This window comes from Hirundo rustica, chromosome 3, assembly GCF_015227805.2.
Source record: "Hirundo rustica isolate bHirRus1 chromosome 3, bHirRus1.pri.v3, whole genome shotgun sequence".
NCBI classification, from domain to species: domain Eukaryota; kingdom Metazoa; phylum Chordata; class Aves; order Passeriformes; family Hirundinidae; genus Hirundo; species Hirundo rustica.
In genome coordinates, this window is record NC_053452.1 from 79,766,181 (window position 1) to 79,784,167 (window position 17,987).

At 37.1% G+C, this 17,987-nt stretch overlaps 1 protein-coding gene across 1 annotated transcript in view; it reads left to right on the forward strand.

Moving 5' to 3' along the window:
* The window catches only part of RNGTT (RNA guanylyltransferase and 5'-phosphatase), a 173,669-nt gene that overhangs the window by 104,995 nt on the left and 50,687 nt on the right, over positions 1-17,987 (forward strand). Inside the window, exon 13 of the mRNA XM_040059755.2 lies at positions 4,810-4,910. Within this exon, the coding sequence (XP_039915689.1) occupies positions 4,810-4,910 (101 nt within the window). The remainder of the gene's footprint in view (positions 1-4,809; positions 4,911-17,987) is intronic.

Here is a 17,987-nt window from a genome sequence, read left to right on the forward strand (position 1 = left end):
CAGACTGCCTGCCCAGAATGCAGTCCCAGAAACTAACCCCGCTCTTCCTCCTACAAAATACTAAATAGAAACATCTATCTCGTGTGGAAGCAGCTATTTAGAGTTAGTTTATCCTCCTTATGGACCTCTGATACCTCCATTGTCTAGGCTTTCAGCTTTCTGCTGTGCCATCCATTGATTGCAAATGCTGACATACGGCTTTAGGCAAATTCCAAACCTGTATGTGAGGCTATCTGCAGTTGACAAGAAATGTGTCAACAAAAGTTAAGATAACAGAACCTGAGGTTTTAAGGGCCAGCCTTTCTCTTGGTCTGATGGGAGACGAGAAAAGAGTGGGCAGCTGTGGAGGAAGGGGGGGAACTTAACTTAGTACTCTGGGACAGGGCAGGACAGGGGATCGAGGTTCAACATGACCAGCAACCCACGACTGTGCCCCGCAGTGCTAAAATGGTTCTAACAAGGGTTTGACTAGACCCACTTGAGCCTGTGGGATCGAGTTTGAGGTGAGAAATCAATGAGTTTAGCAGCCTAAGAGGGATGCCAGAAGATGGATGTGCTTTCTGTTGAGTTGTCTTCAGTGATGATACTTCATCCTAGGGTGTTGGATGTGCACCTGAGTTTTAGGGTCATTATTGTATTCTTGCCTGAAGTCCAAGATGCCCATAGTAGGAGCACATTTGTGATGCTACTTCTGACATATCTATTGTCCCTATCTTCATCCTCTTCATGAGGTTTTGCCAGGAGAGAATGGCCACAGAATAGGGCATTTATATGATGACAACTGACAACTACTACTACTGAAAAGATAGAAGAAACGTTGGGTAGGCAGTGAGTGGATGTAAAAAGATGTTGTTTTTTTTAAAAAAAAAAAAAGTAAAAATTGGAGAGCTTAGGGTTCATAGCCAACTGAAGGCTACACTTATTTCTTTGAAGCATCAGTTCTGGATGTTGCAGGGTATCTTCACAGCTCAGGTTTGTTTGTGCTCTGTAGGTGCAAGGCAGAATACAGTGAAATAGGCAAGCCTTTGCCTTGGCCTCTGGTGTCTGTACTTCAGCGTGAAGGGCACTAGGTGTGTCCCTGGAGGAAAACTTCAGATTTAGTTTTACATTGATAAAATCCAGTTTGCATGCACCAGAGATGTCCAGCTATTGCTGTTAAAGTATAGTAAATAGGAACAATGGGGGGATTTATTTTGAATGTTTATTGTTTTTGCAAACTAAGATTCACCCAAATATGGCTGCTAGAAGAACAAACAAGGGAAGAGAGACACAGTTTTTTAGAATAATTTAGATTGAAGGCACTTCAGGAGGCCACCTAGTCCAATCCTTTAAAGCTATTTGAGATAGTTTCTGATTTGTCAATATACCTTTTTGGTGTGGGGTTCTAATTTTTGTGCTTAGACTGAGTTGACAGGTTTCAGATTGAAGCATGAACTTTGTATTTGAGATGACAGGGAATTTTATATGTTTTAGAAGTAGTCGTGTATATAGATATTTGTTGGGGAGTAGTGATAAGGATATCATTGCTACGAATGCTATATTTAAAATGCTAGGGTGTAGTTCGATCTCAAACAGATTGCTTCACATTTTCATTTGGAATTAAAATAAAGAGTAACTTCACGCAACACAGGTCTGCAGTATGCAGTGATTCATCTAAGGTGAAGTTTCCATATATTTAACAGGCAGAATTCTTGTTTGGCTTTCGCTCATGTTTAAAGAAGTTCATTTAGCACTTAGCATTCAAACTCAGTAACTTACTAGTGGTGTCTTGTGTGTGTGGACTCACCTGTTAAAAGTTAATCTCTTTCTTAGAGATTATTAATATGGCCTTTGAATGGATGCTCCTTTTGAGCCAGACTTCTGTGAATTTCTGTCTTTCATGGTAACAGAAGATGTTGGGGGAGGCCAGGGAGGAGCTGTCCTTGTACGAGCATTGAATTCTGATGGCTTATCTAAGGCTTTGTAACTGCTTCTGAAAGATACCTGTAATTTACCTGTTACCTTTACTGGGTGTTTGGTAGTAACAAACTGCTGTGAAGTGAGAAGGCTGTTGCTTGACAGTGGTCAAAACTAAATGTAATAGTCAAAAGGATATATTTATTGTTATCGCTTTCTAAGTGAGATATCTTTGACTAACTTGAGGTGTGCTAGAGATTATTTTTTTATTGATAGAATAAAATGTTTTTTCTGAGGCTTGTCTCACACTACGCTGGTTTTTGAGGTAAAGAAAATAACTTCATCATAATGAACAAATCCTCCCCCATTCCCTTCAAGTAAGCCAGCAGTTAATTTTAAACTTGAGTCAAAATTGTGGATCTTGTAGTGTAATTACAGGTATGCAGATATATTCTGTCAAAACATTGCTTTTCATTACTGATCTTGGAATAGTTGTTCCTGTCTGTTGTGAAGCTGGTTTCTTACTAACTTTTAGGGGGATATAACTTGTCAGTCTAGGAAGAAAGAGTTTGAAAAAGTTGGATAGTAGATCCTATGTGAAAAATCTACATTAGTACCTAAGCATGTAAGGTAGAAAATACATTATCGGTTTAAAAAATGAAGGTATCATGAAAGATCAGGGAAGAAGTAAGTCCTGTAAGCTTGGTATCTGGATGGGACAAAGGAGTAGAAAACAATAAGGAATATACTAGTTGGTATGTGGGTGAACATGATTTATATAGTTGGTGAAATTACATACCTGTTTGAAAGGAAGGTTATGCCTCTCCAATGAAGGGTTCAAAACTCATTTAAGTGAGGATCATATGGTTTTTCTTGCTAAGATTTCCAGAAAGCCTCTTGTCAAAATTTGCTTGAAGAAACGAAAGTAATGTGAGACTTAAAAGGTTCTTGCACAGATATCTAATTGGTTATAAAGTGGGAGTGAAGGATGGGGTACTGTTCAGTCCTCACCAGGGAAGGGAGTCACCCTTACTGCACGTAAGCAAGTATGAAAATTGAACGAACCATTCAGTGATGTTTTCTTGATAGATCAGCAAGGACTGCTCCTAAATGTGGAGAATTATAGTAAGCTCTTACAAAACTGTGTGGCTAAGTGATAAAAGAGTGCATAAACTTTTATGTAGATAAATGTAGAGTAATATCAGTGGAGAAAAAAACTGAAACAGCACGTGTAAAATGATAGCCTCTGAGCTGAGTGCATTACTATGCATATAGAGGCAGATGAAACTGTGAGTTGCATGGAAACAATGGGGTTGGATTGTTAAGCATCTCTCTTAGTATGAACCCTGGGAAGTGCAGATCTTCCAAAACATCAGAAACTTGTTCAAAATAAACAAAAGGTAGTGGGTTTATTCCTGCAAAGTAATCAGGCTGTGCATGAAAGGTTGTGCCATGGGCTTTTGCAGCTGATGGAGGTTTACAAGGTCTTATTGGGGGGCTGTATAAGCTCATGCAGAGAAACTGAAAATAACTAAAGTTGTAGGAATCACATTTGTATCACATCGACATCAGAAAGTCTCTGAGCTTCAAAATGGACAGTTTCTCAAAGAGTAGTAGTAGAAAATATAATATATAATTGCCTTGTTTTTCATCTTCCCTGAGCACGTGCTGTTGGCTGTTGTCAGAGTCAGGATATAAGAGCTCTAGTGAGGAAGGTTTTTATATAGATCAGATGTAGCTTTTCCTCTGAATTTCAGTGCCATGACATAGAGAAGTTGGTCCATCCTTTTTGCATCATTAAGAATCAATGACCGTCTTTTCATTAAGAAATGATGAATAAGATACACTGCATTTATTTTGGAAACAGTAATTTTACATTCTTCTATCAGAAAACAGAAAATCCATCTGCTTTTGTAATTTTAGGTTTAAACTGTTAGGTTTATCATCAGTAAAGTCTGTATTTTGAAAATATTTTACATAGCATGAGTGCAGTGTGATGCTGATGACTGTTCTGTTACCAAAAGACAGTGGATGTTCTTGGTTAGCTTTATTTTTCATATAAAATTGCATAAATTTTCTCACTGTGTATAAATAAAGAATTAAAATTTCTCAGTCTATTCATCTGCAAATTATTCTTTTTTGTCCTGTACATGTTAATTCAGATTTTCTCCATTGCTGTGAAAGATATTCAGTAAGGAAGGAATCAACAAGTTAACACTCACTGCTAGCTGAGGATGAACAAAATGGCAGCAGATGGTAGCAGAAACCATGAGAAACTAAAGCTCTAATTTAAGAGAGAGCTGTTCCTTTCAACTTGTGGTTCAAATGTGTACCCTCTCTTTAGCAAGAGATGCTCTCTTATTTATGTTCTGGTATATCATGATGTTCTTTAGTCTTTACATAACTTAAATTCCTTTGCTATGAAGGAACATGTTTCTGGTGAGTCTTTCTGAGAGCTGGCAGTATGGTGGCTTCTGTCTTTTTCAGGTTTTGTCAGCCAACGGAGTAGATAACAAAAATATTGTTCATAAAATAGTTCCAAAATGTTGAGATTACTTTAGATGTGTCTTTTCTGTATGTCCCATGAGTGTTTTTATTTCTTTCTGTGCTGTCTTATTTTCTTGAAAATTTCCATTAGCCAGAGAGAGATAATGAAGTATGCTAATTCTTATTTCCATTCTCATCTTTTTATTATATGCAATGGCAGAGCTACAGTGCTAAGCAGTTTTAAAAGGGAGAAGCAAATAAAGCAGTGAAGCACAACTACCTCCATGGTAATGGTATTCATTGTTTCAGTCACTAACTATTGTAATTCATTAGAGACAGCTAATAGTGTCTGAAAGGCTGAATTGTTACTTTTAAAACCAGTGAAAACCAATAAGCGTAATTAAACTGCATTTTAATTTACTTCAGAAATACAAGCCTGGTCGATGTGATGATATTTTGAAATGGAAGCCACCCAGCCTGAACTCAGTTGATTTTCGTCTAAAGATAACAAGAATTGGTGGAGAGGGGTATGTAATCTCTTCCCTTTTTAAATCTGTAACACTCGTGTGAATGTCCCTTAACAGTTAATCTCTCCTCTGATATTTCTTGACACTTCCTGGGGCTAAGCCTTTCTATATTCTCTATAACTTGTTCATTCAAAATATAAGCAACTGTTGTAATTAGTGTTGTACTGAAAACAATGGCAGATGTTTATATTGTGAATTTACTCATTCTTATATTAAGTTGCTTCAAATTTCTGGAAAAAAGTCCCTTTTGGATTTGGCACTAGCCTGTGTGTTTTTGAGAGTAGGCAGGCTGTATTGGATTTAATTCCTAAAACTGTATTTCATTGATTTTAGACAAAATGATAACAACTGAAGCTTTCTTCTACTTTAGAATTGTGCACAATGACAAACGGTACTTGTTTTCTTAGAGGAAAACAAAGTCTGACATTTTCACTTGTTAGGGATTCATTGGTATTGTCTTCAAAACTGTTAAAATCTTAATCAAAACCAGCGAGTTTTAATGGCAGAAGACATTAAAATCTTTACATTGGTCCTGTGTACAATTTGCCTAGTTCAGTCACTGCACATATTAAATATGGGTTATTTCCATGTTTAGTTGTGCTGGGGAGGGGAAGGGAAAGACTGGATCACTAGATTAAGCTTGCTTTGGAAAAGATTTTGTTTGAAATGAAATGAAATTAATGATTTTTAGGTCTCTTAGTGTTTTAGCGTCTGGGATTCATTTCAATTGACAGTGTGAAATACTGACATTTAACTTTTCTTTTTCTTGGTGTCACAGGCAACTCAATATGATTAAACAATTAATTTAGATATTGCTTGCATATTCCAGAGTGCTAATAATGGCCCATTTAACTTTAAGACATCGGCATGTTACATTAATGAAAACCTTTGGTGAATAGAGAGAATCTTAAGGATATGGGGTTTTTAGGCAAAATGTCCTCAGCTGATAAGTTGTCAGTGTTTCATGAGGTCAGAATTATCTGTTCAAATTCTTGTGTTTGAAAATACAGTATTAAGTCTTCAACATAACTGTTTCAGAGGATACACTAATACTTCATTTGACTTCAGATAATCAGCTCATCTTAAGGATATGGGGTTTTTAGGCAAAATGTCCTCAGCTGATAAGTTGTCAGTGTTTCATGAGGTCAGAATTATCTGTTCAAATTCTTGTGTTTGAAAATACAGTATTAAGTCTTCAACATAACTGTTTCAGAGGATACACTAATACTTCATTTGACTTCAGATAATCAGCTCATCTTAAGGATATGGGGTTTTTAGGCAAAATGTACTCAGCTGATAAGTTGTCAGTGTTTCATGAGGTCAGAATTATCTGTTCAAATTCTTGTGTTTGAAAATACAGTATTAAGTCTTCAACATAACTGTTTCAGAGGATACACTAATACTTCATTTGACTTCAGATAATCAGCTCATTACAACATTTTGTGTTTGTTTGCAATTTATTTAAGTCACAGGATAATGTAATATGAAAGATTTATGTAAACGTTCTTTTAAAAATTGCTCATTATTTGATAGAAAGGTTATTTTTTTTAGAGTATTCTTAAGACTTCTGCTGGAGTTTACACATATACAGTACTAGCTTGTGATTCAGAAACAAAATGCAACACATTTTTCATTTCGCATTAATAAAGGTTGATTAGTTGTCTCTGATTTCAAATACAAAACTGTCAGTGCTGTTGTATTATGTTTAATGTATTACATCATAGATTATTTGACTGGATCATAAAAAGGTTATAAAATATGAGCCAGCAAAAAAGCTATTTCTAAAAAGTTAGTAGCAGTTAATAAGTTATTAAAGAGTGGCTGATCCATTGTAGAGTTGGAATAACTTTCTAACATTTAGAAAAGTTCTATCATATTTCAGCTGTGTGAAAATGAGAGCAGTTCTTACATTATCAAAATAACTACCTGAATTACTCAGTAAATAATGTAATATTTAAATATGCCAGTGTTTATGCTGCTCTCACATGCATATAGAAAATCCTAGAAATCAGATATTTCATAAATGAAGTACAGTTCTTCCAGGTAAGTTTTACTCTATCACACATGACAGTTGACTGCTACTAGTAATATAAGTGCATTCATCCAACAAAAATAAAATTGAATTAAGTATGGGGCAGAAAATAATAACTTAGCGCTCTTGGGAGAGGGGTATTTATCTTAAATAACATCCTATAAAGTAGTAGCTTCTGCTCAGTGTAACACAAACTGTGAATGAAATACTCCAGATTTGCCTGCTTCAGTTGTTACTTTGGGTAAAATATAAAGTCATTTAAAGCAACTTCAGAATAAAACAGATTTTGAAATTGTTGAATAGAGTTTTAAAAGAAACGTCTTTAACTTTATACAGTCTAAAGACAGTTCCTGAGTTCTGAGCACTAACTAAAATTCTGTTTGATTTGATAACTAAGTGTCTTGCTACTGCACTTCTAATGTGATAACATTGGGCTTCCTGCCTCCTCCCAACACACTGAGATTAAAAGCAAGCATTGATCATGGTTTCAACCTTTTAGGTAAAGAAAATTTTATTCTTCAGTAATCCAAAAAGGAATTACAGCATTACAGAATGGGTAAGGATGGGAGGGGGACCACAGTGGGTTGGTCATCTGGTCCAACCTCCCTGCTCAAGCAGTCATCCTAGAGCTCATCCTAGAGCAAAGGATTGCATCCAGATGGTTCTTGAATATGTCCAAGTGAAGGAGACTCCACAATCTCTCCGGGCAATCTATTCCAGTGCTTGGTCACTTGCACAGTAAAGAAGTTCTTTCTGTTGTTCAGATGGAACTTCCTGTGCATCAGTTTCTGCCCATTGCCTCTTGTTCTATTGCTTAGCACAACCAAGGAAAGCCTGGCTCCAACCTCTGACACCTCCCTTCAGCTATTTACAGACATTGATGAAGTCTTCTCTCAGTTTTCTCTTCTTGAGGCTGAACAGGTCCAGCTCCCTCAGCCTTTCCTTGTAAGGGGGATGCTCCAATCTCTCAGTCATGCTTGTTACCCTCCACTAGACCTGCTCCAGGAGCTCCAGGTCCTCTTCTGAGGAGCCCTGAAGTGGGCACAGCACTCCAGGTGAGGCCTTACAAGGGCAGAGTAGATGGGCAGGATCACCTCCCCATGCCTACTGGCAATGCTCTTCCTAATGCACCCCAGGATACCATTGGCCTTCTTGGCCACAAGGACACTGCTGGCACATGGGCAGCTTGAATTGCAATGGAAACCCCAGGTCCTTCGCCGCAGAGCTGGTTTCCAGCAGATCAGCCCCCAGCCTGTAGTGGCACATGGAGTTATTCCTCCCCATGTACACGACTGTGTGCATTTGCCTTTGATGAATTTTAAAAAGGTCCTCTCTGCCCCTCTCTTCAGCCTGCTGAGGTCCTTCTGAAGGGCTGCAGAGCCCTCTGGGATATCAGCCTCTTCTCCAGCAAACTTGCTGAGGAGGCTGCTGCCCCTCCATCCAAGTCATGGAGGAATAAGTTAAACAATATTGGGCCCACTATTTGAGAGACACCACTAGTTACAGGCCTCCAACTAGACCCTGTGCCACTGATCCCAACCCTCTGGGATGTGAATCTGTTGGGCATTTAACAGCAAAATACTACAGATGTGGCTGAACTACTGTTACAGAATTTACAGAAGTTGCATGCTGTTTTGGCACAGATAGGCGAGTGACATTTGCAGAAATAGAAGGTACGCCTTTGTATTGATCTCTTACAGACAAATAAGGAGCCCAAGGTAAAATATTGATCTCAAATACATAACAGCTTGAAACAATGTGAAGAGGATTGTCTGTAATTTCCAAGTCCTCTGTTCTGATTTACAGGCTTGTCTTTAAATCTTGAAGTGCGGCCATAACTAAACCTGTGTTGCAGTTGTGTGTGATCTTATCACAGTTTACAGCCTGGGCAGTAGTATTACAAATGGAACCAAATCACAAAGCTACAACCATGCAGCCCTTGCATTTATAGTTCCCTACTCACTCAAATAGTGAAAAAAACCCCCATATAGGAGTGTTATTTATTCAGTAGCATGAGATTAGAGTTCTGTCAGCTGTTGGACATGTCTTTTAGATAGCATATGTAATTGAGATCCTGAGCAATTGTAAACAATCTTGTGCATTTTTCATCTGAATAAAGGAGTTACCTCTGGGGAGTTTGCCAGATTTTAGGCAGTGTGATTATTTTCCGTCTATGTAAATTCCCCTGTGTTTTGAGTTGAGCATTTCCATCCATAGATCAGTTTGCAATAGAAATACTAACTGCAAAATAGCTGCTGTTTCACCCCAGATGTAGTCCCGTTATGGATGGATGACCAATTGCTTTTATCTGGGCTTCAGTTATTTCACTCTTGATATTGGAGGGAGTTTTGCCATTGAATTAAAAAGGATTGGTCTTACAATCTGTGAAGTACTTTTAGAATAAGCCTGATAAAGATGAAGAGTGCGTAACAAAGAATAAACATAAAGAACAAAGACACTACTGCATCCCAAGGAAAGACAGGGCTTCTGTAACCTCAGTGACCTAATACTGACACTCCTGCTCAGTGCACATATTTGAAAGAAATTGCATTATTGCACCTTAGTGAGTTACATCTTATCACCTGCGCCTTGGTAATTGTCCCCTGTGTATTATCATAGTCCAGTCTTTCCAAGCATCAGAATGATGGTTAGATTAACTCTTATTTGTGTTGTGTTTGCAAGAGTTTCAGCTTGTTCTCTCTCTCAATCTCCTCTCATTACATCAAGATAGTTAGTCTTAGTTAAAAAAAATACACCAAAGCCCCCTAACACAAAATCCCTGCAAAAACAACCAGCAACTCATTAAATCAGTTAAACAAGAGACTACTTCGTTGTTTGTCTCTTGTGAAACACAGCAGCTGAACAGAAAAGCCCTAACATTCCATGTGTTTTAAAAAGGCTGACCCACTTCTCAATGCTTCTCTTCCATTTTAGGTTTATTAGAACAATGGTCTTACATGTACCTTGTGTTTTCCTAAATTGTGATGATGCTCACTCAAAAAAAAAAAAAAAAAAAAAAAAAAGGCCTTAAGCACATGAACTGCTCTTCCCAATGACCTACAAATTAAATAACCTTATCAGTAGAAAATGTGAAGGATATTTATTTGCTGTGTGCAGATTCTCACTGGTATTACAGGGAAGACTGCTTTTAAATAGTAGAGATGCTTTTTCTCAAAATGTCTGACTGTATGCGTATTTCTTTAAAAGCCAAAAAACCCCAAACTAACTCTGAGTCTTACTTAAATGTCACTAATATCAACTGAAAATGTCACATAGTACCATATTTCTGGTAGCTTCCATAACCAGAATTTCTTAAATGTCCATGCTTCCTTTTACAGATTTTTAATTAGCTGTGCAAATCCCTTAATTTTATCTGTATCAGACTGCTAAAATCAAAATATAAACAAATTTTTGGCTTTATTTGTTTTGAATTAATATATTTCTGGGTCAAATTGATACCATTTCAAATCACAGTATAATATAAATTTTATCTAGTACCTTGAAGTGCTGGAAAACATCAAGGATTTTACTCATCTTTGAAGATGTACTCCTCTAAAAAAAAATTTGTAATCTGGTGTAGATATGAACTATTATTAGTGTTAAGTTTGCAATTTTTTTTAAATTGTATCTATGATTAACTAGACCATATGGGAGAAACCCCAAACTGTGTTTGGGCAAAGTTCTGTTTAGCTTGGACATTGTCAAGTAATAAAATATGGGAGATAAAATACAGTACATACAAGCATAGTAGGGATATCCTTGTATCCATTGGTCCATTGGAAATTACAAACCAACAACGGGATATAGATTCCATGACTACAGGCAAATGGATGTCTTATTTTCTTTTTTTTTCAGAAGTGGTTTTCTTTTTTTTTAGGAGTGGTTTTTAGTTTTCTTTTTTTGTTTTATAAACTAAAAAGTACTGTGGGAGAACAAGAGCTGCAACTGTTTCAAAATGGTTGTGACAGTCTTTATTTGCTCTCATGTAGCTATGTTTCTGTCTTTTATAAGCTAGTCTTTCTCACTCTCCTGCTTTAAAAAAAATAGTAACTGTCTGAAAAATCATATGAGTTAATTGAATCAGCTAAGATAGCAGAACTGATGTGATAGTTTGTATGGCCCAGGTGTTGGTGCTCCTTCCTCTCTTCCCAGTCCTACTTTTATGTGATACTGCAGTTGTTAGTTTGGGCTGTGAAGTCTTCTCACCTGTTTGCAGAATGTCCATTATCAAAGAGCACAAACTTGTTCTTATATGTGCCATCCAATCTCAGAAAGGAACTTTTACAAGTAATACCCTGGTGATAAAAATAATAATCCCATATACCCCTAGTCTCCAAAGATCACGGTGTTGGGGCTTCATTGCTGTTGGGTACAGTGGGGTTATAAGGCAGAATGCAGATGAAGTTGTACAGCAGTAGCGGAACAAATAAGGACAAGATGTTGCAAATAGAGGCAAAGACGTGCCATGTGGGGATGTGACAGCAGGCTGAGTGCAGGTTTGAATGCGTTACGTGTTTATGGTTGTACTGTTGTTAAAGGAAGTACACGTGCTTTGGAATTGCTTACTTTGTGTGGAAAGGTGAGAGTTGCAAGTGAAGGTAAAGGAGTAATTTGCTTAGTTATTACCTTCAGCCATTCAGCTGTTACTAGAGTTGACCTTCTAAAAAAGGAAATGTAGGGGCATGGGTTGTGCCAACTGATGGAAGAGGATGCTATGTGCAGAAAGAGCAATGCAGTGGCACAGGAAGGGGAAGCCAAATGCCACCATAGTAGAAATGTGCATGTGCAGCTGCAACATTGGCATTGCTAAGGAAACTGGTAGACAGACATTTTAGCAAAGTGCTATGCTGTAAATATATATGCTATATTGCTAATATGAGAATATTTAAAATGTTTTTGTAAAGCTTCAGGCTTTAAAAACTATTTTCAAAGTAAAACTTTGAATCTATCCTCTATTTATGCTCTGGTACACTGAACAAAATCTTGTACCTTCCACAACTAATACTCACGATGCTCTCAGAATTTCTAATGTTGTATTTCAAAAATGAATTCAGCCTCATCTTTTTATATGTTCAAGTGGCAGTCTTGGGCAATCTCCATCTGTCAGATAATTATTCTACTTCAGCTACTCATTTCTCCAGATTTTTAAAAGCTTTGCCTCATATCATCCCAAAATTATCTATATGCTTGCAAATTGGAATGTAAATGTAGTCTTGTATGTTTTATAGACCCTGTTCCCTTTTTTTGTACTAGCTGCTGCCTTAAAGTAGTCTTTCCAGTTGCTTGTGTCAATTATCATCATGATTACCCACCCTGTTAAGATCCATTTATCTCTCTTGAGTGAGATGAAGAAAAGCTCCCAAATACTGCATCTTAAAAATTTTCATACCTCCCATGCTTTTCTCTCTTCTACTTTACATTTGGATAGGTATTTATTCCTATTTGTGCATGTAGCTTAGGTTTCTTGCTACTTCTGAATGTGGAAATGGAAGGCTGATGCCACCCCCAACTGAACTACTGTAATGTGGTAGAATCTGAAAGGAGTGGGAGAAGCAGGCAGTGAAGAAATTATACTGGACTTCAGAATGGTTGGCTTTGGCTTCTTCATGTAATAGAGGCAGTGTCCCATGTCAGGTCCTTTTGAACTGCAAAGAGGCTCAGGGCAGGTGGTTGATCTTCTGGAACAGCTTCCTCAAATGCACAAGGACATACTATTCCCTGCGCAAGAAGACAAGCAGGTATGGCAAACAGGTGCAGCTTGCTTGAATGGGGAATTCCTAAGTCAACTCCCCCAAACAATGGAATCTGCAAACAGTGACAGACCTCCATGAAGAATGTAAAAGCGGTGTTTGGGTGTAGAGCGAAGGAAGTAGGAAAGCCAAAACTATGCTGGAGTTGAAAGTAGGTACCTTGTTAATGGGAGGAAGACATAAGGAAATGGTGTGATGCTGATGCAGCACTGGATAGTGGAAAAGATACAAAAAGGCTGAGGGTACACACTGCAGCCTTTGCTTTGGTCTGTTCGCAGGTTTTTGAGGTCCCTGATGGCAGAGTGCAGGGAAGTTGAAGTTAGGGACTGCTTAGGCAAACTGGACCTCAGGGTACTTGGAAGGCAAAACTTTGACATTGGGGCAGGAGTTAGCCCTTGGAGCAAAGGCAGCCAATTAACGTGATAGCTGAGCTGCCGTGGAGTAGATGATTCTTCATCTCTATTTGCCATTTGTGAGACTGCATCTGGAGTACTGTGTCTTGTTTTGGGCTCCCCAAATTGAGAAAGGCATTGATGCACTGGAGCAAGTTCAGTGGAGTGCCTCCAAGACCATGGGGGGATTAGGGAACATGGCATACAAAAAAAGGCTGAGAGAACTGGGTTTCCTCTGTCCAAATAAGAGAAGGTTGTGTAATACTTTACTGCTCTTTACCACTCCCTAATGGTAGGTGGTAGAGAAGATGAAGCTGCTTTGCGCAGAGATTCGTGTTGACAAAATGAAAGGCAAAGGACACAAATTGTAGAAGGTCAAAACTAGAAACAGTGTGATAAAAGTCAAACACCATAGTAGGCTGGCAAGTTGTGGAGCCTCCATCTTTGGAAACATTCAGAAGTTAATTAGATGAGCCTGTGAGCAACGTGATATAACTTGGAAGCTGACCCGGTCCTGAGCATGAGGCAGATGACATGCAATGTCCTTGCCAATCAGACTTGTTCTAAGATAATTTGCAAATCAGATGTTAAATATTTTACAAATAACTTGGAACTGTTAGACACTTAAACTAATATGTATTTTAAAACTTTTTTGGTTTTCTTTCTTTATTCTTTCTTTACTTTAAATAGAGATTTTTTCAGTACAGTACTTAATAGTAAGACTATTTAAGTACTTAATAGTAAGAATATTTATTGTACATGTATTTAATTTGCAAATTGTGGGATTGTCCTTTTTGAGAAGATTTGTGAGTTGCAAAGTAAAATAACATATAGTTTTTTATAAACCAGAATTTGGTATTGTTCTTTTGTTCTATATTATACACTGTAAAGGTTTGCCAGATGAATAATTTAAAAGCCATCTAATTTACATTAAAAAAAATGTTCATCTTCCTTTTGCTGTAGCTTGAAATAAATACTCTCAAACTTACTGGAACTCAGCTGTGAACATGGTTGTTTTTTTTTTTTTCACCAGTACATATAAATTTTTTAAATTATGGGACTTATTAGAGGGTATTTGTGAACATCTTGTTCAAAGTGCTTTACATGGATTTTAGAAATTGGTGTGAGCTTCTTTGAAATGCATATTTTGCATTTCTGCATATAATGACTATTTGGTCTTTTTCAGACAAGAGGTATTTTCTAGTTTTTTTAAAAGTATGCCATGAATGGTATTTTAACTCAGAGTATTTTTTTTCTCCATTAATTGTTTACAGTATGAATTAATATTCAGTTGTCTGGAGGTTTTTGTGGTATGTGTTTGTGGTTTTAATTTGTTGCTCAATGAGATTTTATTGTTTGTTTTCTTGAGTTTACAGATCTGTACATTTTTAACTATGTTCAGAAAGAAGCATTACTCTAGGATTATTACCCATCTGAAAAGTATTTTTCCCTGGTGTTTGAAATCAAAGAATTGTGGGAATGAGTCCAGAGAAGATCCCAAAGATGTTCAGAGGGCTGGTGTACCTCTACTACAAAGACAGGCTGAGAGTTCGGCTTGTTCAGCATGGAGACAAGAAAGCTTCCAGTACCTGAAAAGGGGGCATCAGAAGAGCTGGAGAGAAACTATTTACAGGGACCTGTAGTGATAGGACAAGGAGGAATGGCTTTAAGCTGAAAAAGGGCAGATTTAGATTAAGTAGAAATTAGATTAAGAATTAAGTAGAATTTAGATTAAGAAGAAATTCTTAACTGTGAGGGTGGTGAGGCACTGGAATGGGTTGCCCAGAGAAGTTGTGGATGCCCCATCCCTGAAGGTGTTCAAGACTAGGTTGGATGGGACTTGGAGCCTCCTGGTCCCTGAGCGATGTCCCTGCCTGTGGTAGGGTATGGAACTTGATGATCTTGAAGGTCTCTTCCAACCCAAACCATTCTGTGATTCTGTGAAGCATGCATTTAAAGGGAAAAAAGCTCAGCTCGGATGACTTCCTTTCCTTCTGTGGGGTAGTTCAAAGAAGAATAAAGCAAACTAAAAGGGAAAAGAAATTATCACCATGGTAGAGTAGAGCAAACAGTCTAGACAAAGATTTTGTATGTGTTTCTACTCTTTGTTGGTCTTACTCTGAGCATTTCATTACTTAGTTTTCTGACAACACCAAACATACAAATCATAGAAGAACAGATATAAGTACTAAATAATGAATATATTAAAGATAAAAATAATTCATAGCAGTCATAGTTCCAAGACTACCATTCAGTTTGCTTTGATACCATCAGAATGTTTTGAAATTGGTTTAGGAATTTGAAGCCTAGCTTTTTGTGTCTTAGTGAATTCACAAGTACTTTGGAATCAGCAAAATGTATCAACAAAATAAATTACTCTGATGCAGATTGTTTGCACTCCTGCTATAACAGTGTTATCAATATGGTATTCATGCAACTGTGGGCTTCTGAAATACAGGGAGATTATCAGCAGTTTCACCTTCCCTCGTTGATAGCAAAGAGAAACTCTTGGTATGTGTGCTTATCTTACAACTTCAGAGACATTAAAAAAGAAACCTACTTAATCCTTTTTCAGGATAATTATCTAGTATCTCCAGTTTTGTAGGGGTTCAGGTTGTGATGATTGACTTAAAAAAGCTATGTACGTGTAGGATGAATATTTAAAAATTAGCATTTTAAGGGACATTTTCATTTTGAGGAAATAAATTGGATTTTTGCTATCTGTTTAATGACTTAAGATGTGCCATAGATTTGGTAATTCACACTTGCTGTCTTTTTAACTAACACCCAGCTTGTAGCTTTTTTTTTTTTCTGGGAAAAGATGCTTATCCTGCTGTAGAAGCACATTAAAATCGATGAGGCTATGGGTGCATGTATCTGTCAGTGGTGGATCAGTTTGCGTAATCAGGGCCCGATGAGTTAATGGTAGTGGAGAGTCTGCGTTGTTACTCACCTGAGCGATAGCGAAGAGAAGGGCCTCCAGAGTGGCCTCTGGAGCATGTGCACATATTGCACTTTGAATGGGAACTTGTAAAAAGCATTTAACGGTTTTCGGTAGAGTTTTGGTTCCATCTGACAATGTATCATCCTGCTAGAGGATCTTAAAAAGGCCAAAATTCCTTATTTTTGTAGGTTTTGTGCTTGTTTGCTTTTTACAAAGCAGTCATGACCATAAGTCCAAAGCCCAAGCATAGTTTTGTACTGAATTCTATTCTGAAATCAACTTCAAAGCTTTTATCTTAAACACGTGGAAGATATGTACATTCACAGGAGCTACTTGATTTTTAGCATCAATGTATGTATGAGAAATAAGCCTTTACTTTAACTTTGAAACCCAGATTTACAAGACTGTAAGCTGTTTCAGCTCCATATGAAATGAATCAGAATTTTTAATATATAAATATATATACCTAAATGCATATGTGTATATGTCACACACAGGTGACAGCTATTACATTTTACACAGTAAAATTAACAACAAACAAAAATGTAAAGGAGTCTCATTGTCTGTTATGAATCAAAACAACTCTTTTCTTCTTCATGTTTACATATGGAAACCCTATCTACCTTTTATCATGCTTCTTAATTTTAAAGATTATCCATTTTATTAAATCAGATTTTTCTCCTAATTTTTTGCTCTCTTCATACAAATATATTTCTTAACTGGGCATTCTCCACTTATTTTTTGTATTTTATTGCTTTATTAATGAGGTTTCAGAACCTTTTGTACTTTTAAGCAAGGTAACCAAGTGGTTCTTCACCTGTACTCCACCAACCAGTATTCCATGGCTTATAAATCACATAATAGTGAAGTTTATATAAAGGAAGATACAAAAGTATGTGAAGTATTTGGGGGTGGGGGGAGGGGTGTTAGTGACAGTTCTAATGTTTTTGAAAGATTAATAGTATTATTATTCCTTTGCTAGTTATCCCATTGTCAGCCCTCCAGCCTCTGTCAGTGGGAGATCAGTTTGCATAATTATTATATAATTATTATATTACCTCCAGTCTCTGAGAGGTATATGGTAAGAAGTTTTTTTTACAGAGTTTTAATGAGGTTGCTGTTACATCCCCTCAAAAACAATGCATGTATCTGTATCAGTTTTCAAGATAGGAAAGATGAATTATGAAGTGGAGAGAAAACTCTCTCAGGACAGCATGGTGTGTTGGTAAGAATAGGACAGTCCTCAGCTGTACCCAGCAGATGGCATTTTTCCCCCTTACAACCGCTGAATATTTTCAAAGCTATAATCTTTGGCTATTTTCATACTTAAAGCCTTTTCTTCACAAAGTATTAAAAGATTGCACTGTGAGCAAATATTTATCAGTGGATTATAAATTAAATATAATGTGTATATCTCTAATTATAGGATAGAGAAGACTGGAATGAGAAGAGTGAAACAGGATAGTGAATTTGATTACTTTTTTTTCCCCTCTCAATGGGAAAATGTCAAAACCATCATTTCACACAGATGTTTTTAAAAGCACTACACTCTTTCGGTGGATGTTAAAGCATCAAATATCAAATTCTTAGGATTTTAGTCTTTTTTTCTCAGGAATACAGAATTCTATTTGAAAGTGGATATTCACTTGCAGGACATCTCTGGATTTGTGGAATAGATTTAGACATAGTCTCAGAAGTGAATTGGATATCTCCTAATGAAGGCTCTGAAATATTATCTCCCTTTCAGAAGGGGACGTTTCCTATGGACATAGTTAACTCTTGTCAACTAAGTATCAGTAATATTCTGATTTCCTAATTTGTAATTAAATTGATCTGAACACAGTTCTAACTCAGGACTTATTGTTGATCGTTCTGGTCTCATTCAAGAAGAGAAGCAGAAATTACTCAAGTCTCACTGAGCAGGATGCTTGCACTTGGTTTCTACACAATGCTCACTTT